At 33.7% G+C, this 23911-nt stretch overlaps 2 protein-coding genes and 1 pseudogene across 2 annotated transcripts; 1 reads left to right on the forward strand and 2 right to left on the reverse strand.

Moving 5' to 3' along the window:
* Positions 1–9306: 9306 nt before the first annotated feature.
* LOC120144478 lies at positions 9307–14177 on the forward strand (annotated as a pseudogene).
* A 1018-nt stretch (positions 14178–15195) lies between these two features.
* Positions 15196–18740, reverse strand: LOC120144506 (probable serine/threonine-protein kinase PBL7). Its single transcript, XM_039158547.1, has 11 exons — positions 18423–18740; positions 18225–18307; positions 17872–18145; positions 17395–17667; positions 17176–17274; positions 16835–17083; positions 16543–16706; positions 16378–16457; positions 16157–16304; positions 15729–15878; positions 15196–15641 (listed from the first exon to the last, which is right to left on the reverse strand). The coding sequence occupies exons 1-11, from the start codon at positions 18592–18594 to the stop codon at positions 15405–15407; spliced, it is 1929 nt and encodes a 642-aa protein (XP_039014478.1). The 5' UTR covers positions 18595–18740; the 3' UTR covers positions 15196–15404.
* Positions 18741–20159: 1419 nt separating this feature from the next.
* LOC120144865 (farnesylcysteine lyase) lies at positions 20160–23500 on the reverse strand. Its single transcript, XM_039158828.1, has 5 exons — positions 22775–23500; positions 22355–22528; positions 20971–21330; positions 20697–20872; positions 20160–20536 (listed from the first exon to the last, which is right to left on the reverse strand). Exons 1-5 carry the CDS (start codon positions 23312–23314, stop codon positions 20269–20271), a joined length of 1518 nt encoding a protein of 505 aa, XP_039014759.1. The 5' UTR covers positions 23315–23500; the 3' UTR covers positions 20160–20268.
* Between the last annotated feature and the right edge of the window lie 411 nt (positions 23501–23911).

Genomic DNA, 23911 nt, shown 5'->3' on the forward strand with positions numbered 1-23911 from the left:
TCACCATCTACAGCAGTCGACGGCCACCGTTTGGTCACCATCTGTTTTTATTTTATAGTTGGGTGAGCAAAATAGGGGAGAGAGTAAAGTTTAGTGAGGACCGATGTAACTTACCCTTTATATTTTCAATTATTTAGTATTAAAATATAATAAAAATGACACATCATCGCAACGTTAGAGAGTTAATGACAGAGTGAACAAAATGATTCAATCTGTAAATTTCAGTAAACAAAATAGAAAAATTGAAAGTACGGTGAACAAAATAGGAGAAAGATTAAAGTTCAATGAGGTACGGTGTAATTTACAGAAAATAGAAATATATTATTTATAAATCTATATTTGATTAAATAGAAATATATTATTTATAAATCTATATTTGATTAAATATAAATATATTATTTATAAATTTATATTAAATTAAAATACGAATATATTATTACGAATTTATAATTGATTGAAATACAATATTTCTAGAAGGATTGTTTTACTTTGAGAACCCCTATAAATATTGTGCTAACCTTATAGGTTAACACAAGTTTCACAAGTTTTCATATTTCGGATTTCAAGAGTTTAAAAGAAAAATCATTTTGTCTTCCACTAGTTTTTCGGTGAACTGTGCAATGACAATGTAACCTCGTACTTTATAATTGATTTTATAATGATATTTTCATATTATTATCATTAATTTTTTTATCGGATTAACAATTTTTTAACAATCTTAAGATAAATTGAAAGTACGGTGAACAAAATAGGAGAAAGATTAAAGTTCAATGAGGAACGGTGTAATTTACCGAAAATAGAAATATATTATTTATAAATCTATATTTGATTAAATAGAAATATATTATTTATAAATCTATATTTGATTAAATATAAATACATTATTTATAAATTTATATTCAATTAAAATACGAATATATTATTACGAATTTATAATCGATTGAAATACAATATTACAGTTCTAGAAGGATTGTTTTACTTTGAGAACCCCCATAAATATTGTGCTAACCTTATAAGTTAACACAAGTTTCAAAAGTTTTCATATTTCGGATTTCAAGAGTTTAAAAGAAAAACCATTTTGTCTTCCACTAGTTTTTCGGTGAACTGTGCAGTGACAATGTAAACTCGTACTTTATCTTTGATTTTATAATGATATTTGCATATTATTATCATTATTTTTTTATCGGATTAACAATTTTTTAACAATCTTAAGACAAATTGAAAGTACGGTGAACAAAATAGGAGAAAGATTAAAGTTCAATGAAGAACGGTATAATTTACCGAAAATAGAAATATATTATTTATAAATCTATATTTGATTAAATAGAAATATATTATTTATAAATCTATATTTGATTAAATATAAATATATTATTTATAAATTTATATTCAATTAAAATACGAATATATTATTACGAATTTATAATCGATTAAAATACAATATTACAGTTCTAGAAGGATTGTTTTACTTTGAGAACCCCCCATAAATATTGTGCTAACCTTATAGGTTAACACAAGTTTCAAAAGTTTTCATATTTCGGATTTCAAGAGTTTAAAAGAAAAACCATTTTGTCTTTCACTAGTTTTTCGGTGAACTGTGCAGTGACAATGTAAACTCGTACTTTATCTTTGATTTTATAATGATATTTTCATATTATTATCATTAATTTTTTTATCGGATTAACAAAATTTTAACAATCTTAAGACAAATTTATTCTTAATTTTAATCCGATATTATATAAACTTCTTTGTGTTTAATCTTTATTGTGTACAAGAAAACGCCAAAAATTTGACAAAATAAATATTAGGCAATGATCAAAAGAAATTTAAACCAACAATAAGTTTCTCTTCAATTGTGAATTATGAATTCTAAAATCCTTTGTGCAATGATTTTGAATTTAATTTTTTATGCGGGAGATGATTCCACTAATTTTTGTGCAGAGATTCAAATAATTGGATTCCAAAATCTTTTGCTAATTCTTTATGGTTGTGCACTTTGTGTGGGACACATTGAATTTTGATGATTCAAGTTTTGGTTGACATCATGAAGTTGAATGACTATAAAAAATTCAATCAAGTTGGTGAAATTTTAGTATTTTTCTTTAATCCGAGATGATTCAATACTCTTTATTCTATATTTCTTTAATCTGAAATGGTTCAAATATCATAGTAAAAACGAGATAGCGAATAAATTTGTTTCAAGATTTATCTTGTTCGTTTTAACGGGTTCGTTTAAATCTCAAAGTGAACAAATTTGTTTAATAGAAATTATCGTGAAAGTAACATTGATTACTAATTTTGTTTTAGAATTTTGATTCTATCTGATAACAAATCAAAAATATAAAAAAATTAATTTTCTATTTATTGAAATTTCTGGTTCCGTGTTTAAAATCAATTGATATTTTTATAGAATTTATTTAATTACTATTTATAATAAAAAAGCATCTAAAAGTAATAACTTTGTTACTAATTTAGTTTCTAACTAAATTATGTTAGTAGAATAAACCAAAAATTATTTTTGGTTTATTGTTGGAATTATTATTAGTTCTAATTTTGTTTGTTAAATGAAATAATGATTATCAGTGGCCATGAATCACAGCGAGAAGCTTGTGAAATTTTGTGGATAGAATTTCAAGATATAACAATATAAGATGTTTTATTTGATCATGTTGAATTGGACCAAATATCGGATGATCCTCCTATTATTAGAGAGAATGAGGTATACATTATCACCACGTTTACTATTGTTAAAGCTTAGGAGCATTTTGACTTCCAATGTTGGAACTACACTAGGGGGCTGTTTGGATAAAGGAATGTGGGATTCCCAAAGGAATGTGGGATTCCCATAGGAATGGAATCCACATTCCCATGTTTGGTTGGCCTGGAATCCACATCCCCATGTTTGGTTGGCCGGGAATCTCATTCCCGATAATATTTTATTACCAATAGTAGATTTTTTGGGGTATATTATCAGGGATGTCATTACCTCTATTTCCTTATGTATTGTTGGATTACCGGCGTTTTGGACTAAAATGCCCTTAAATTTTTTTTTTTCAAAAATATCATTCTTCTGTCATTGAATAATAAAAATTCTACGAAGGTTAAATTACAAATTTATCCTTAAACTATTTTAGATTTACAAAAAAAAATCTATAATTAAAATTTTATATGAAGTTCAGTTGTTAAAATAAAATTTTACCCTTTAATTAAACCTTTTTATATTGTTAATTTTGTATATATATATATATATATATATATATTTTATGAATGTAATTTTTTTTTTAAAATATATAAATATTTTCCAACTTGTTAAAAAAACAAATATACAATAAGGACAATTTGATCAAATATACATTTCAATAATCTTTTATTCTTTTAACCAAACACCGTAATCTTACATTCTTGCTAAACCAACCAAACACAAAATACAACATTCCCAGCAATCCTATTCTCTAATAATCTTACATTCCCACTGGTAATCTTATATTCAGTGAACCAAACGCACCCTAGGGTGTTCAAAAATACCTGACTCAAATGACTCGACCTGTCGACCCAATAAAAAATCCGAGTATTTTTTTTAAAAGAATTTCAAGTTCCAAGTCGGATACCCGACCTCGACATTTCCCGGGTCGGGCCCAGGTCACAAAATTAAAATTTTTCGTTCCGGGTACTATGTTATATTTTTTATATAATAATATTACATATTTAATTATTAATAATTTTTATATTAAATTAAAGTAATAAAATTTAAAAAAAAAATCTCCCACGGGAAAAAAAACCACATTAAATTCTATGTTTGTATGATGGAGTATGTAATTCGAACATTTAAATTTGTGTATGTTTTTTTAAATTAATAATTTAAAAATAAAAAAAAATCAGGTTCTTGATTACCTGAATTATGGGTACCCGCAAAACCTCGAGTACCTGCAACATTTGGGTCTGGACACGGGACGTCCAATCAACTACTCGAAGACTCGGGTACCCAAAAACACGAGTACCTGAATTTGAACAATCCTAAACTACACTAAATAAAGTGTATAGTATCCATAAGATGGATAAAAAAATATATGGATAGTATTGAACCATAAGTATGAAACGAAAAATGTTGACACTAAGAAAATTTTAGTTGTGAAGTTCTTAAAATTCATAATAATGACAGACGAGGGAGAATAAATATTTTTATTACCTTCATTGATGATAGCAAAAATATTATTGTGTGTATTTGCTAAAAGAGTAAAAGAGAAGTTATAGAGAAATTTGTTTTTTATAAACATGAAGTTAAAACCAACTTAAAAATTTAACATGGTAAAAAGTGATAATGATGGTGAATATATTAAACCATTTGATGAGTATTATTCACAACATCCTATTATTCACAAATTAACATCATTATACTCTCCTTGATCAAATGGAATACTCGAATGAAAAAACGAACTCTCAAAGAAATAAAAACGTAACACTTAAAAGTTTGGGTTGTCGCAGAACATGTAGGGGGAAAGAGAAGTTGATTTGTCAACTAATTACCTTGATTTTTCGAAAAGAAAAAGATAAGACACCATATGAGTTATAGAAAGATCGAAACCCTTTCTACAAACACTTGAAAATGTGGGGTGTATTGCGAAGGTAATGACCATATTATCAAGCAAATGAAAATAAGTCTTAAATGATGGATTGTATTTTCTTTGACTATCTTGTTGACTTAGAATGATAAACCAATGCTAGTTGGATATTTAATATTCAAAATATCAACGACACAAGTGAATATGTTTCATATTGGGAGGAGAAGTCGTGTCATGGAAATCCTCAAGAAAACAATTATAATCAAATTCACAATGGAGCTTGAGTTTGTAGCTCTAGATAAGTCTGGAGAATAAGTTGAATGACTTTAGAAGTTTTTGGAGGATATTCTTAAATGAATGAAACATATGCCCGCAATATACATATATTGTGACTAGCATAAAATTTTATGTATAACAGTAAAACGAGACATATATGTCATCGATATAATACCATTAGACAACTTGGAGTTATTTTGTTGATTTTGTAAAATCAAAGGATAATGTTGCGGATCCATTAACCAAAGGGTTAAATCGAGATCAAATTAAGAAAACATCTAAAGAAATGTGACTAAAGCCCATGAAATTTAAAGGTTTTACATGACGTAAAATACTACCTAGTTGACTCGAGATCCGAAGATCTTAAGTTCAATGAGACGACCTAATCACATAAATTGTGTATGATCATTGTGGAGTTTCTTATCCCAAGTATGTTTTTATGATGTAAATGTTGGTGTATTGCATGTGCTTATGTCATGGGTGATGTGAGGTGTTTGTTATGGGTGGTTATAAGTCTGTTAGGGGTTTTCTGTTACAGCTGTGGTATACCACTTTCTTGTATAAATAGCTCATTCTTCCTCTTTGTAATACAAATTGATTTTAATAAGTTTTCAGAGAATGATTCGTACTCTCTCTCTTTATTTCAAGACTTTTTTCACTCTTGTTTACTTTTAAGTTAGATAAATTGCTATCATGTTAACATGGTATCATTCGCCGAATCCTGGTACAATGATTTCTTATCCACTAATTATTTTGGAGATGATCAGAAGTTTGAGCTCGTTCTTGGTAGATAAGTTTTACAGCTTTTGCTATTTGCTTTTTTTGCTTCTGCTCTAGATCTGTTTGGTGGAATTACATATTGGTCACAAGTATGTTTGTCTCGTGATGAATCAGTGTATAAAGAGCAAGCTAGTGATCGTTTAACGTTCTTGATCTAGTTCTTTACGTCTTTGTAATATTTTGCGATTTTTTGTTCTGTTATTGTGGTTATTTTCGCCTTTTTCTGTTATTTTTCTTTCTTAAAAATTATTGATCTCACTGCTTATCCTACTCGTGAGACTGAGAATGCTTCTCAGACTAACTCGCCTGTGAGCCCCGTTGCTTCAAAGTTGAACATGATTCAACATATTCCTAAACACGACACCGTAAAGCTCACTGAAGGTACATATTTGTTGTGGAAGCATCAGGTTTCTATGATAATTGATGGTTAGGTCTTCTAAGATTTATTTCTGGTGATACTGTTGTTCGGAGTGAATTTGTGACCAACAGTTCTGGGCAGATTGAGGAAAATCCAGAATTTGTGTTTTTCAAGCAACAAGATAAATTGTTGGCCTCTTGGTTGTTAACCACTGTAAGTATGGATGTTTTACCATATCTTGATGGACTTACAATGACTGTTTCTATTTCGAATGGGATGCCTCGTTTGTTTGCTGCAAGGTCTACTGCCAAGATCACCTCTCTTAGGCATAGTCTTCACTCCCAAAGGAAGTCTGATTTATCTGTTAGTGAGTACCTAGCTAATGTTAACTCCATCTGTGATTTGTTGAATGCTTCTGGTAGTGTTGTCACTGAACAAGAACATGTTAGTGTTGTTCTAGCTGGTCTGACAATGGAGTTTGAATCCATTACTTCCATAGCTTCTCGAGAGGTGTTGTCGTTGGATGCTCTCACTGAAATGCTGCTAGACTGTGAGGCGAGACAGAAATTGTTTTTGAGTGAAGGGATTTCAGCTAATATGGTTCAACGAGTGGTCAAAATGGTGATGACTTAGACGTTAAGAGCTCATCAAAAGGGCGTGTCTCAAGAGCGTGGTCAGAAAGGTGGGAATTATCGCGGACGAGGACGTGGTAGGAACTACAACTCGAACAGACCCAGTGTCAGTTATGTGGAAAATTTGGTCATGTTGTGCAGAAATGTTATCATCGATTTGATAGAGACTATAGTGGTGTGACTGGATCTGATGCTCAGACAGGAGAATATCAGAAATGATCGAATGCTTCAGGATTGGAGCAACATCAGTCTCATGCTCGAGTTTATAATCATACTTTGAACCCGGTTTCACACCTTTCTTTTGTTCCTACTCATCCTTCATTTTTAGACTCGGCTAATCCAGTGTTTTATAGTGTTCCTTTGCATCAACCATCTGTTCTTGGTTATCATCATCAGCCACCTGGGGTTTCTGCTGCTGAAACTTCGTTCAGTTCCAATTTCAATTCGAATCCTTTTTCGTCCACAACACCTGTTGCGTTTGTCTCAGCAGTTCCATCGCTTCCAGGGACTCAACTTTCAGTGAAGTCTGCAAATGATCCTGTCTGATTTGCAGACACTAGTGCCACTCACCATGTGACAAATGATCTCTCGGCGTTCAATTCAGGTACAATTTATACTGGTAGTAATGTCTTACACATGGGCAATGGTGACAAAGTTAAGAATGCACATGTAGGACATGGTGTTTTGAATACTAGTACAAAGCCTTTGTTTTTGCAGAACATGCTACATGTTCCTAATATGCAGACAACCAACAATTTCAAGCACAAAAAAAGTGGCCGTAAATATGTTTTAAATAAATTGTGTAGCGACATGCCCTAACTGTTTCTACCAATTGATCAATCAAATAAAATAATATTTTTCTTTCTACATATTTTTATTTATTATTTAAGAAATTTGATTTCGTTTGTTATATTTTCTCAGTTTTGATTATTGGTTATAAGACAAAGTAAACTATTCTTTATCTTTGATTTTATAATAATGTTTTAATATTATTGTCATTATTTTTTTATTTTATTCTCGGATTAACGATTTTTCTAACATCGTATCTCCAACTGAAATTAAAAAAAAAAACCAGCTGCTCATCTAAAGTGCCCCAAAAATACTTTTGACTTCTAATGTAAAATACTTTGACCAAATTTAGTTTAATCTAAATTTGAAGGGGCCACAGTGGCGTTTTCTTGTGTGAACTACAGCCTACAGTCGACACTCGACAGCAGTATCATACATCCAACGTTATCACTTAGAGCGTCTCCTCTGTCCATAGCATTGTTTGAAAAAGAAGGAAGGAGAACAGTTCTCGTTTGACTACTTCCACGAATATCAATCACAACGTGGCTTCATTAAACGACGCAGCACCCATCGATGTTGACCTTGCTCTTGTGCATGGACTAGGTCTTTGAATTTCAATGTCATGGAAGATGGCCCTTCAATGGCTTCTCGGGCGTTGGGAGAATTGAGGATGCTTCATTCTAATATTGCAAACGCTTTCATTATTACGATAAAATCACCCTAAAACCTTTTCACTAGTCTAATTAGAAAGACCAAGGGATTAGTAGTAGAATTTTACCCATCTACTTCTAACTTGTAAGATAAAATTCTCGATTATACAATTTTAAGTTATTTTAAAATAATTACAATCAAATATATTACATATAAATTAACAATTCCAGTTGCAATAAACCAATTTTATTAAGGTTATTTTCAAATTTTCAATTGCGACATTTTTTAATTTTATATTTGTTTGTCTTTCCTTAGACAATCTCTATAGGTTACCTGTTAACAAATAAAACAAAAGCTCATTCACACTTGCTCTCTCATTATTGCCATCGAATTTACTATTTGTTTCGACTCATTTATCAAGGTTTTATATTTGAATCTTACATAATTTTTTATACGATAAAAATAAAGTTTAAATATTACTTTATTTCTCAGTAAAAAGGTCAATTAAGTTTTCATAAATTCTTTTCATTCAATTTAACTCTAATTTGTTGAAAAAACAATTACTGCTATAATAATTGATCAAAAAATTTTTGACTCACAAATAATTAATATGATAATAATTTGTGTCATACATTGAAAATATCAAGTTATAAAATTATAAAAATCGAAGAATTATATTTTTAAATTATAAAAGTTTATAAGTATCTGATTTATTCTTAAATTTATTAAACTCGTATAACTTTTAATTTTAACAGGTGGTATTAATTCTCTTAATAATTTTAATATATGGTTATTAGTTGAATGTTAGAATATTTATACGTGAAAGTTTTTTTTCAATTATATGTCCAAATTTTAAGGAAAATTGTTTTATTCTAAGATTTATTAGAAAAGAAAAATATCACACGAAAATATTTCTATAATTTAAAATTGAGAAATTTTGTAATCTTTAATTGAATTAGTTTATAATATCAACTTTACTCGTTATTTTAGTTACACTCTTGATTTTAGGGTTTTATTCTATTTAATTCGAATTGATCCATATCGTACATTTAAATTTAATGAGTAGATATCTAGACAAATATTTTTTACACACACAAATACTCAAATTTAAAATCTATTTAAGAGACGCCAATATAATTATCACTTAAAACAAAACTTCCCTCAGATTTTTAATAATTAATATAATAATAATAATAATTGTGTTCACACGCTCTCTCTCTCTATATATATATATATATAATAAAAATACCAGTAAGGAAAAGCAAGACCTTCGACTCCAAATGGAAACTGGAACTTCATGGTAAGTAAATCGTGGCTGAAGCCACTCTCTTTGCTTCAATTTCCAAAATCCAAATTTCAAATTTCTTTATTCTTTCTAACCTCCTGGTTTGAAATTAATTGAAGCCACACAAAATTCGAATCGAGCGAAATGCTGGCAACATTTCTGGCCTCCACGTCATTGTTGGAAGAGGCATGGAAGGCTTGCAGTATCGCCAACACAAGGTTCCCCAACTCCTACCTCGTCCAACAGATCGGAACCGTCGGATACGTCGCGTTCTCCGGCAGGCAATTCGATTCCGATTTAGAGCAGAGCTGCAGAGATCTGCTGCCGTTGGACGCCGCCGACGGTGGCCTTTTCGCTCCTCTCTATCGGCATAGCCAAGCGGAGGAGCCCATCAAGGTTCATCACGGGATGTTAAAGCTTTTCCTCTCATTCTATTCAGGACTGCGGATCCAGGTTAGTTTTTAATCTTCTTCTTTGCTCTTGCAGCTTTCTTAATTTATGGTCGAAGATTTATAGTTCATTTTTATCATAATTTCCAAATTTGAAAAGGAAAAAAAAAGTGATTGGCATGAACTTGGAGCTTGTTCACTAAAATCTAGCATGATTGATTGCATGAATAAATAACTCTCACCCGTCTCTTTGATTAAATGTTTGATCCTTCTCAAAAATAATAATTTAATTTAAATCCTCTTAAACAATGTTTTGATTAAAAAAATGTCATTTTTTTATATGGATGGTAAGAAGGAGGTAAGATAATAAATTGTCTCCAATATCAAGTTGAGATCAGTTTACGTAACATACCTCCTAATTACGAAATGTCCTCCGTGGGACTTGATCCCACGACCTCAGGGTTAAGAACCCTTGTGCTCTACCAACTGAGTTGGATGGTTATTTCAAATGTTTTGATTAAAAAGAAAATTTTTAATTTTCAACTTTTTTCTTTAAATTTTATAATTTGATCCCCATCCTCCTCCTAACAAACCATTATAATTTTAATAATTCTGAATGTAATCATATTATTTAAATATAATTATGTCGTCAAGGGTGACTGAGTTTTTTTAGTTAATTTTTTATGATGGAAGTTAGGCTTCATTTTGGAAGATGCTTTTGTTATTACTACAATTTTCAACAAAAGATTAATTAAAAAAAAAGCACTAATCAAACCAGACTCAATGAACCTATCTATTTCTTTGTTGTAATTAATTAAATGAATGGCCTTTGGAGAGGCGTGCTTTATGAAAGTATAAACTAGAAGAGCAAGAGTTGAAAAGTTATTAGTTCATTTGTGCAAAGCCAAGAAGTGACATCAACAGGATAAACTACACATAAACAAACAAATGAAGTTGAATTCTAGTGGCATTAGTCACCAAATTTAGGCAAACGTTTTGGAGAATCTTTCTCCTGCAAATTAGCACTAACCATACTTTCTTCATTAAACTTTTTTTATCAGTCCCTATATTATGAAAACATTATGGCTTGAATTCATATATACTAATTTGATCATTTTCAATCTACGTATTTTTACAGTTTTAAAATTTTGATCATGGTCCAAACATTTATTGTTAAATCTATTAAATCAGACGATGCTATGGTAAATATGCCTACTGTCTAGGTTTATTCAAAAAATTATTACCTGATTTGATCGTTTTTAGTCCATAATCTAAGTATATTATCTATATATTGTTTGAATTTAAATTTTAAGATTCAAAAATTATAACGATTAAAATACAATGATTAAATCTACAACACATGTGTAGTACAAGGACTATGACGGAATTTGACCCCTAATTATCGCTCCTTGCGTTTTCAAGGAGAAAGGTTCCATCCAATGTCATTTTCAATCTAATATTTTGGCCGTGAAAAAGGCGAGATTCCTGTTAGAATCGGTCGCCATGATTTTGTTTAAAATCACGCACAATTAATTTTCAGTAACCAATCAATAATTATTGAATTCGGTATGTGGTAGATCCTGAAATATTATTAAAGATAGATATTTTTATATTAATAATATTAATTTTTTTATGAATTGAAATGAATAAAATTTTAATGTAGACGTAATTAATAAAATAAATAAATGATCATTCAGTTCAGTTGGTAGAGCACAAGGTTATTAATCTTGGGGTCGTGAAATCGAGTCCCACTGAAGGTATTTCATAATTCGGATGTCTCATACGAAAGTTGTTCTCAACCTGGCGTTGGGAGCAGTCTACTATCCTACCTTCCCCTTACCCCATTACATATGGGAATAAGGGTCAGCTAATTTTGTAAATTAATAAAACAAATAAATAATCAAATAATTTTAAATTTTAGAATTAATGTTAGATCTACCACTGAATATAATGAAACTCGCTATTATATTTTCAAAAGATATTTAAATTGAAGTATTAAAAAACATTATTAAAGACATTAGTTTTAAATAAAATAATAAAATAAACACGAGTCATACCCAAAAAAAATGAATTATAAATATAGCCATCTCAATCGTATTCTAACTAGTTCATTCCACATTCAAAGTTGAAGAATAAGAAAGGCTACCTCATCAGAGTGTTGCGGTCAACCTTCAAATAAAGCCACCCCGACTGCCACACCATTGTCGAAGAAAACCGGACAATGTAAAATTAGTATCGCTTTCAATTATGAGTTTAACAGATTACATTAATTGAACTAAATATGGTATTGACGAAATTTTAGTTATTAAATATGCTAAATATTTCAAAAAATATAGTACTTTATTAAGATACATAAATTTTAATATAAATTTTAAATAAACACCTATTAACTTTTGGGAAAATATCTATATAATTTGTTTTCTGTTTTTTTAAACAAAATTTTAAAAACAAAAATTTTCAACCACTTAATGCGTATTCATCTAGTTGTTTTTATTTATTTATCTTTATATATTGTAAGAATTAAATATAAAAAAATTATATCATATATAGGTAGTGATTTTTTTTCACAAGCGGATTCTAATGTTTGTTATGTGTTATTTATGTAAGATTTATGAGTTAGAAACTTAAGATTTAAGATTTAAAGTTTAGAATTATTAAATAATAAACTACTAAACATATATACGTATAGCAGAAATAAGAGTGAAACATATTGTTTATGGATGATGAATATATAATTGTAAAAATTAAATTTAATTATGAAAACAAAATAACATTTTTTTTACTCATTTGTTTAGTCACAACACAGTCTTACCATTTATTTATTTTCTTAAAACTTTCTGGATTTAAGTTGCATTGAATCAACCAAATTAAATTGATATGGTGATGCAGATTGCGGCTTTAGTAGGGAAAGTGAATTCAATAGTGATGACAGGCCACTCCATAGGCGGAACAGCAGCCGCTCTGTCTGCACTGTGGCTGCTCTGCCATCTCCAGTCCACCATGCCGGTGCTGTGCATCACATTCGGCTCTCCGATGCTCGGCAACGAAGCCCTCCATCGATCGATACTCCGCCAAAGATGGGGCGGAATCTTCTGCCACGTCGTCTCCAAGCACGACATCGTGCCGAGGATCCTCTTCGCCGCCGAAATCACGAACCACGTTTCCATACAAAGGATGTGTCAACTACCCCAGGATCTAAACAGCAACATTTTTCAATGTGTTTTAAAGGACATGGAAATGTTGGCGCATGCAAAAGACGTGTCAACTGAGACCCTGTTTTGGCCTTTTGGGAGCTATGTGTTTTGCAGCCAAGAGGGTGCCGTTTGTGTTGAAAATGCAGCGTCTGTTATTCAAATGATGTATCTGATGATGGCAATGGGTTCACCAAGTTGTTGCATTGAGGATCATCTCAAGTATGGAGATTATGTAGGGGAAGTTTGTAAGCAGTTCTTGAATGCCAAAAGCTTTCATGAAAATGGTGATGGCCTACCTGATTCTAGCTTTGAAGCTGGTGTGGCATTGGCATTGCAATCTTCAAATTTAACTGACAAGGTAATGTAAATTGTGAACCTATAACACGGTCAATTTTCACATTATAATTTAGTTCCTAATCTTTTTTATTATGGACTTACAGGGACCATTTCAAGTTCAAGACTGGAACCTAAGGGAAAATGTTGAAATTATGGCCAAGGAGTGCCTACAAATGTGTCAAAACGATCACAGGCCAAATCTTACCGCCGCCAACCTTGCAATAAGATTGTCCAAGATAGCACCGTTCAGAGCTGAAATCGAGTGGTACAAAGCCTTCTGCGACGGAGCCGATGACCAAATGGGTTACTACGATTCCTTCAAGCGCAGGGCAGGCTCAAGAAGAGAAGCCAGGGTCAACATGAACCGCCACAAGCTTGCTTTGTTCTGGAACAGCGTAATCCACATGCTGGAAAACAACGAGCTACCACACGATTTCGACAGAAGGGACAAATGGGTATTCGCTTCACTGTCCTACAAGCTCCTCGTTGAACCGCTCGACATCGCGGACTATTACCGGACCGGGATGCACCGCCAACACGGGCATTACATAGAGAACGGAAGGGAGAGGAGGTACGAAATATTCGAGAAATGGTGGAGGGACAGGAGCGTTCAAATGAAGAACACAAGAGGAGTAAACTCGCCAGCTTGACACAAGATTCGTGCTTTTGGGCAAGGGTGGAAGAGGCACGGGAATGGCTGGATAATGCGACGAGTGAGAGAGATGTGAGCAAGATAAAACTGTTATGGAGCAAGATCGATATGTTCGAGAAATATGCGAGGAAGTTAATAGAGAATAAAGAGGTGTCTGAAGATGTAATGCTGAAGAATTCAAGCTTTAGTCGATGGATGGAAGAATGGAGAGAATTGAAGGCACGGGTTCAGCAATTCCCTCCTCTTTATTCATCATCGTAGCTACTGTAAAGTATTTAGAAAACGTTGTTTTCGGTGGCTCGACCCGCCACAATGCCATGCTTTCTGTTCGCACTTCATTTTCAATATATTTATAACTAATACTATAATATATATATTTCACTAACAAAATACCAGCAAGTCACGAAGAGAGAGAGAGTTGCAACTTTAATTCCAAATGGAAATAGAAACGGTTATACCCTCTGCAATGATCTTAAAACCATATGTGAAATTTAATAACGAATGATTCATATGATCGGTATAATAGATCATAAAATAATATTATTTAATACAAAAAAAACACAAACACGCAAGATAATTACTCATGAACCCTCGACTCAAGAAAAAAAATTAAAGATTAAGTCCCACCATTTGTATTTTCTTTTAGTTTCTCATCTTTTTTATGATGTGTTATCATCTCATTAGAGGAATATAACTTGATAAAAATAAAATATTCTACTAGTATTGCATGTCATATCATTAGTTCAAACACATAATATGTATCATATTATCACTTGCATATATGGTAGTGTCATGTTAATATTTTGTATACATATGACGTGTCACTTTAACAACAACCGCTGATCTTTACTTGACTAGTAACTTTTATTTAATCAAGATTATTGTAACCTAAAATAAAATATTAAGAAAGTTGAATTTCTTAAAGGAAATAAAAACTAAAATGAAATTTGAAATTATGTTTATAGTTTTGGTTACAAAAAGTTTAGGTCAATGGTGGCTTCCTAATACAGGACCAAGACATAGCTAAGACCCAATTGAGATTTACATAAGAATTTATAGATTGCCTACCAAGAGTGACGGTGATAGGATTCGAACTTGGCCTTAGGAGCTCAAATTCTTGAATCTAAACTACTTATGTCAACAATAGTTAGCAAATTATGTATATATTAATTTATTTCAATTATCATGTGTTCGAAAGAAGTGCGTAATTAGTATTGACTTTCATTAAACAAGGAACAAAGTGAAGGTAAACAGCATACACTACAATCTTGAAGGAATGGTTTATTTACAATCAATCATGTGCATGTTGAGTATACATTTGTTCCTCTCTATTTCCCAGAAAACTAGCCCATACATAAAATTGGGAATCATATGGGCTACAATCCAACCTAAGTCAAGGTGGGGAAGCTCTTTTAAACAACCTCTCTTCCAAGACCTGATCTAATAACTAGCAGAAAATAAAAAGATCACATAAACGATAAACACACACCTGCATCGAGATGGCTAGGCAAAGCTCGATGAGTGGCTCCATCTTTTTTGCAAGTATTCCTCTATTTGGAAACTTTGTTCGTTGCTGCTTGCAGAAAGCGAATCGTCTTCCAAGTCTAGTAATGCAAGGTTGATATGGGATTCCATGTTAGTATGATGAAAACCGTCGTCAACAATATCAACTTCCGAGTCCCTAACTTGTTTCTGCGCCCAGTTTGTTACTTCCTGGTCACCCCGTAGGAGCTTCAGGATCTTTGGTAGAAAAAAGACGCTGAGATCAGTATAAACATAACCAAAGTGAGCGAAAGGGAAAAAGAGGTCAATCGAGAGTAAGCTTACAAGGCTAATTTGAGGCCGCGTTAGTGGTGCACGTCGAATGCACAGGTTAGCAGCTAAAATCATTCTTTCTATCTGATGAAATTCGTAGCTACTATCGAGCTGAGGATCTAGCAACTGAGAGAAATTGCCGTCCTTTAAAATTGGCTTTGCCTGGATGTTAACAACAGAGCATTACCAAATGTTAATAACTCGGAAAATAACTGGATTGAAGTGACACTATGAATAAGGCCCAAGGGAGAAACAAAATGAATTTAGAGCACGATCTACTTAGATAAACTTGTTTTTCTGAACTATGTAAACATTGTTTATCTGCTCTAAATTATGTTACAATTATCTCGTTTCATGAAGATGTGCAGAACCACTCTCCTGATACCATGTTCAAATAAATAAGGCAGATAAACAAAGGCTTCTAGGTATAATGAACTCACCCACATAACAAGGCTCTCCTGACCTTTTGGACGGTTATCGTCAATGGGCTTTTTACCAGAGAGGAGCTCTAGGAGGACGATGCCAAATGCATAGACATCAATTTTATCACTCATTTTGCCGTGCATGAGGTATTCAGGAGCCAAGTAACTGTCACAGACAAGTATTACCGACTATATCTAAAGTGAGTAATAAACAAGAAAAACTCGGAGCAGATTGTTACCCAAAGGTTCCTGCAACATCCATGCTAGTCCTATGAGATGCAGAACTTGAGACCCGACTAGCAAGCCCAAAATCTGACAGCTGAAATAGCAGAACAGCTAGTAATGAGCCGGGAAAGCTTAAAGCCAAAAGATAACTTTAGAACCGGTTTGTTTCAACGTGCTACCTGGGGGTCAAAATCATCGGACAAAAGAATGTTCGAAGATTTCACATCTCTGTGGATCACAGTTTGTTCACAACCGTTATGCAAGTAATCAAGCACTTCAGCTAAGCCCAGAGCCACCTTATATCTCTCCGGCCAGCCAAATGCATTGCTGTCTTTCCTATTGCCTTGTAACAAGAGAAGCCAGTCAGGTTCGGAAATATAGTAAATCAAAAACTGTAAACTACAACCAATCCCAGGAAGGAAAAGATCCAATTTGACAAGTAAAAGGTAGTAAATTGGATGAAGTCCTTACCATGAAGGTTCTCTTCTAGACTTCCCCTGGAGAGGAAATCATAAACCAAGAGCAACTTGTTTTCCTCAAAACAGAAACCAAATAAGGAAATGAGACTTTTATGGTTTAAACTCGTAATGATCTCGATTTCCTGAACAAAATCCTTGATTGCATTCGCAGTTGGCTTAACAATTTTCACTGCCAGTTCCTTACCATCAGGAAGGCACCCTCTGTAAACGTGACTGCTACCACCTTTACCTACCAGAGATTCTCTGCAAAATCAGAAAATAAGAATCATTGACATAAACATCCAAAGTAAGCCAAACTCAATACTTATACATGAATTGCTAATGAAGATAAACCTGCCATGAAGCTAGAGGTGGCTTCCAAAAGTTCTTCATAACTAAACAATCTACATGAAGAAGAGGATTTCTCCAGTAAACTTTGTAGCTCTTTTGGAAAATCGCTAGGAGACAGAGGACAAATAGCTTCACAGCCAACAGGCAAAATTGCACCAATTTCTCCGTCCAAATCGGAAGAATGATTCTTTTTCTGACCAGAACGGTTTTTCTGTAGATCAGGATAAACAACAGCTGAGGAATGCTGGCTTGGTAATTTTAACACCCATTGGTCCACAGATTTCTTTGTAGAAGAATTCTCCAAGTGATGGTGCTTAGGTAAAAACACCCAGCGGCGAAGAGACCAACCGGGCAACTTTCTAACCAGAACAACGTTATCCTCACTCGATTGAAAGCGTACCAAATCTAGCCTATTACCCACACTGCCATTTCCGGATACCTCTTCCGGAGATTGGGAGGTAGAATTTTCTGGCAATTTCAAGGCTGAAACACAGGCTTCACAATTCTTCTTTAACGTTTTATGCCTCGAAAACAAACCGGATTTTGAATAGCCATTATCAGCTCTTGTATTCTTCGGCAAGGACACTAAGCGGACAAGGCTCTTATCCTGTGAATCATTGTCTGTTCAACCAGCAAAGAACAATATAAATCAATAAGAAGAATTCAATAGAGAAACGGCAATTTTCTAATAATTAGAACTAAAACTGGGGAAAATATCACTACCTTGGGACCGGTTCGAGATGGTCTGAATTGCTTCCCTTTGGAACAAGATTTTGCCATTCTGAACAGCATAAACAGAGAAACATTTGGGTAACTTTTTGGCGCAAAATTTCGCAACTGAGGTAGACGATTGTATCGGGTTATTGGTTTTGGTAGTTCCCAGAATTAGCTTAGCTGCTTCGAAAGACCTGGCTTCCCATACCAGAATCTTCTTTGGCGATGATCCTCTGCACACTTTTAGCTTCAAATCCACCTGAAATAATTTTCCCCCACCAATTTTCAACACCCAATTTCTGAAAAATAAAATTTCAAAAAAAAACAAGTAAACTTACCTGTTTTAGGTTGCAGAAGCCTTCGTACACCGCTAGCGTATAATCAAATTGCTTCACAAGAGACAGAACCGACCCCGGACTCTCTGGCGGAATCAAAATTGAACATTTCACCAAGAAAATAACGCCGTTAAAAATAAATATATATATATATATATATATAGTAAATTAAACTAAAAGGAGAGAAGTGAGGAATAATACCGGTTGCAGAATCAAGTATGTGAAGAGCAATGACCTGATCACCGGGCTGAGCCACCTTGACAAGCGCCCAAGTCAGCCATTCCTTGCTGTCAGCGTCAAATTTGACACCCACCAACACAGTGGAACCGCCGCCTTCTCCCCCCTCATCCCCTTTATCTCCGATCACATTCATCTCCGAACCAAAACGCCGATGTTACTTCCTCCGCTGCAAAGGGAAGGGTTCACTTTTGGTTACCGTATAGGCTTTGCTTCAGCTTGCTTAGCCCCCCTATCTAGTGTGCTTTTATCTTTCTTCTCGCTTAATTTAGTCTATTTCTTTCCTCTCTTTTTTTTCATAACCGAATATTAATATTAATAATCCATGATTTGATGCCTTTAGCATTGCACAAAGCGTTGCTTTCATTTATTCATTGCCCACTACGCATACAACTAACTGTTTGTGGGGAAAAGAATATATATATATATATATATATATCCCGTTTCATAATGTCGGATTCGATATGGGCCGTTTTATTATTTATCGAAATAAATAAATTGAGGAATCCGACAAAAGGAGTAAAAAAAAAAGAAAACAGTCGGAGCATAGGGAATTACAAAGAAAAGAATCCGATGGGCAGGGTCGGCCCACGTGCTTCTTCTTCTTTTACTAATTATTGGACAAATTTCACTTTTCTATTTTATTCTTTCGGTTGTCATTTATTCACTCTCATCAAACTAATTAATTATGCAATTTACTCTCTTTTGCACTATGAAATATATCGACCGAATAATTTATTTTTATTTTGCCTATGCTAAGTTTATAAATTTCAACATCTTTTACCTTTTACAGTCTTGCATATTTAAGTGTATTTAAACACAAATTTAATACTTAAACTATTAGTTTTGATCGATTTTAGTATTCAACTTTTTATTTTTTTTCCAAAACTTAACGATAATTTTTTAATATGGGTACTAAAACGAGTCAAAAACTAAACTTTAGATATAATTTTAAAAATTGAAAGTTTAAATACTAAAACATATCAAAACTGATAATTTAGGTATTAATTTTTCCTAAAATATATAACGTTACCGATGATAAAAATAATAATATCAGTTAATCACTAGAATAGTAAAATGATTAACACAATTATAATCTAATAAAATTCTACTTCATTTAAGACAAAATCAAAATTGAATACTCCCCAGCATCAACATTTTTTTCTTAAAAATGACTAGACAAAGGAACTTGGATGTGCACGTTTTGTTCTCCGCTATAAATAATCTCCGACGACTAAATATCCTATGTAAATGTCTTTTTGCCCCCGTCCTTTCGAATCATGCAAGTGTTGCCGGACGGGATGCATCATGCATGTATTGTTGACCTCAGTGTGAACCGACATCATGAGGTCCAATACGAATATGATGCATGCGATGTCAAGCCAAGCCACTAATATATATTGCAATAAATGAAAAGCTGCAATATGTGTTCTTATTATCAATTGATTAAAAAATTATGAATAAATAGTATTTTGTAAACAATTCTGACTAATAAAACAAATCTTTAAAAGCAAATTTAAGGCCATGAGTTTTCTCTTATTCAACCGGTCTTCGTTGGTTCAAATAATTCCCGATATATAATAGACCGAACGAATCATTGGTTCCTGGTTCAATCAGCCAGGCTAGTTTTTACTACGTAGTTTTAGTGGACGGCAGGACAATAAAACAAATAAATAAAAACCACATTTCATCAGGCAGAACTGCCACCAAATACCAAAGCATTCTTAGATATCGTGTCAAGTCAATGCAAGCATTGCTTTCTGTTTGTACGTTCTACGGTTTGCTTCACATTATTGAGAGACCAATAAGTTTACAAGTCGGCGTGTAATGTGTGTGCATCAGGACTTTTGCTCTTCAAGTTTGATGAATGCGGGTGTGCTTCACTAAAATATCTCGACAATATGAGCCTCGCTATGTTCTCAGCTGCAACCGCACTCGTCTCCATCGTACTAGCTGCATTTTCGAAAGCGTTTACATAATACAAATGTTGTCCGTCCAAAATATACGGTGCAAATACTTCTGGAGCTTTATAATGCGGATAGGCTCCCCAGTTTATTCGAACCGTCTCCAGCCTTGCACTAATAATACCAGCAACAAATGACAGTCATCATCATTTAATAATGCAAAAATCTTAATAATAATAATAATACTAATAATAATGCAAAGGTCTGTAATCGATCTTTCAAGCTTAAGAACAAAGGTAAAGTATGGAAAATGAATCCTTAAACGTCGAATTACCTAAAAATGCTACCCAATAATGCATCTGTCATTGGCTCTCGAGAAAATACTTTGTAAGTTATATCATTTTCATCTTGTTGCTTGAGAACTGAAATGCTCGAGAATGGAATGTCGGGATCCTCTAATGTGCCAACCAGTTCTGGAATCTCACCGACAGAGCGCAGGCCAAAATAGGCCTTGCCAAGGGGAACAAAAGCAGCAGGTTAGAACAACTAGAAATCAAACAATAATAAAGTTCACTGGAAAAGCCATTAGCAGCTACCGGGGTACTTACCGGATTCAAGATGCCTCTCACAAAGGTTGCATGTGTATGCTGCAATTTCCTAGCAGGAATCGAAACCGAAGGTGTAAATTGGATATTTACTTCGTCAAGGGGTGTAGCAACCACTGTGACATTACACGAATAACTATTTCCTTTTGTGGAGTTAAGTTCATAATATTCTCCAAGATAAGAGATGGATTCAATTTCTTCATTAAGGTGCAAAGAAACGTTAGAACTCTTAATTAGTCCAGCAGCCATCTGATAGTTCCCTCCTTCGATGGCCCATAATCCTCCCCCAGATCCTGCCAATGAAACTGCTCCAGCAAGTCCACTGATAGAGACACTTTGACCATAATTGATTCTTGTTATGACCTTCACAATGCAGCATAATAAGTACTTGTTATAACTTCTCGATAGGGAACCTATTTGGCATTTGACCTTTTAGTCATCCCAGAACTTGGCAATTAAGCAAATCTAGTTTACAGGGTAAGATCTGTTTTATAGGGTAACAAATATAATGGACTTCCCTCCAACTATAAGCGACAGTTTGCATATGCCTCTTATCTGTCTTTAGGCAAATTTTAGACAAATATAATAAGGAACTTCAAAGGAAATAACTTTAAAAAACTAAGATAGGCCATTTTAATTAATGGACTACTGCCAAAGATTCATACACAATATGTGCTCATGGATTCTGCTAACTAAAGATTTCCCATATTTACATGTTTCTATCACATTGAATCTATGGTGTACCAAATAATGCAACTCTAAATAACTGCCTAAAGTAATCACAACCACAGGAATCACCAGCTTAGCACACCAGACATAGATCTATACTCAGGAGTCAATTTTATCCAGTAGATGAGAATTTGTCATAGTTCTTTCATTCTTTTTATTTGGTTCAGGGCTTCTAGAATGCAGTTTATGTCACAAATTTACTGCAGCCATGCTTCACAGATAGCAAGTTCCATAGCATCTAAATAAAGATTCTTCCACAACAATCATCAAATGGACTTGGCAGAAGGCAATGATTTTTCACTCAAGTATCAGTAAGTCAAAAACATTATTAGCTAGTCATCTAAGAAAAAACATCCCAGCTACCAGCCTTTGTCTCCCTTCAATATACACCCCACATTCTTGATTCTACATCAGATTGCCTTTCACTGCATTATAATGTGCGACTTTTAATGAATTTTGATGGAAAAATCAAGACCCTGATCATTTAGCAAGGAAGTTAACTGTGTTCTCAAAGGTTGTATCAACACTAGGAAACCCTATGCTATTATTTACATATCCATGGAAACAGACACCCTCCCTTTCGAGGGGAAAAAATAATCTTGGTACATGAAATAAAATGTAGAGAGACAAATAAATATAGGAAGCTTATAATCCTTACAGTGACAAGCTCATCTATCATTAATGGAGATATCTTGAGGTGAACGAGTTCATCTTGCAAAGTTCGAGTTGTGAGATTGTATAAACCAGCCCATTTAAGCATCTCATCCACTGTTTCAAAGACAGGTCTCGTTTCAGGGCTTTCATAGTACTTCAAGAAGCTATCCACAGTACTCTGCAGTGGACAGGGTCATCACATTTTAGTCTCACATTAGCAACAGAGATCACTCCATAGAGAATAATCAGGTGATTTCATTGCAATTTTACTATTTACTCTCAACTCAGAATCGATTAACATATGGCAAAAAACGTGACACTAATTCCACCATAGTTGATATGCTTCTTAGTAATAGAATCCTATGACTAGGAGCAATGTATAATATCGTTTAGTTTAAAAGAGAAACGGAATCAAAGAGAAAACCTCGACGAAGCTGCTCATCTTTAGAAGAGAGAAGCGGTAGCGAACAAACAATCGCAAGGAATTATAATAGGAAACAATCTTCTGCACCCATGGAATCTTTGAATCCACTTCAAGGGATTTGAAAACGAACTCCTTCCCATCCCAGAACCCAAGAGACATCGAATCGTCATCCTCCGAGGCAGGAGGCGGTTTGACCTTCAACCCAAGAAGCTTCGAGTAGTTAACCGCGTGGTAGTTCTTGGGGTGAAGAATCGAAGCACCGGCCTCGAAAGTTTCACCGCCAATGGGGACAGTGGCCATGCGACCACCGACGACGGACCTGCGCTCGAAGATGATGATGTTGGGAGGGTTGGGTTGGGAAGGAGTGGGGTGGAAGTAGTGGCGAAGGAAGTGGGCGACGGAGGAACCGCCGATGCCGCTGCCTACGATGCAGACTGTAGGCGGAGATGGGGCATCGGTTGATAGGCAGAAGATGAGAGGCTGTACAGAAAGTAGGAGGAAGAAGAGGAAACTAAAACTGGGTTTGGGATCGGAAGCCATGAATTTTTGGTTCTGGGTTCGTTTAGAACTGTTCCTTGTTGATGTTAAAGGATCCAACGGAGGAAATCTCGATCCATTTTCATGGTTAAAATACAGATATAATCATTCATACAGATACTGGAAGATCTAGTCAACGGCCAACTGTGAGTTTTTGAGAATATTTTATAATGGTTGACTGGGAAGTCGAGCTTGGATTTGGAGCTCTATTTTCGTTTGTTCTTCAGGGATAATGGAACTTCCAGCCTTGAACTCGATAACTCTTATCAATCTGGTCCCTGGATTTTTTAGACATTTACTCCACAACACGAAAAAACTCGCGTTAATGTATTGGCGTGAATAGAATGGTTTAGGGGTTAAGAGGGAAAAAACCTAAATTAAGGGATTAGAACTTAATTCATTCCCTCTCTATATAAGTTGAACCTACTCATAGATCCCGAAAGTAACACCAATCAATTTACTAAGCATCTAATAATACATTGACTTCTTCCATAACATAAGGTAAATTTTTTTCCAGTTTTTAATGCTGCCATGTTCTTACATATCAAATTACAAAATTTGACTTTTTTATGAGTTCGAAAGCTATTCGAGTATAAAAAC

Source organism: Hibiscus syriacus, unplaced genomic scaffold, assembly GCF_006381635.1.
Source record: "Hibiscus syriacus cultivar Baekdansim isolate YM2019G1 unplaced genomic scaffold, ASM638163v2 tig00110890_pilon, whole genome shotgun sequence".
NCBI lineage: Eukaryota > Viridiplantae > Streptophyta > Magnoliopsida > Malvales > Malvaceae > Hibiscus > Hibiscus syriacus.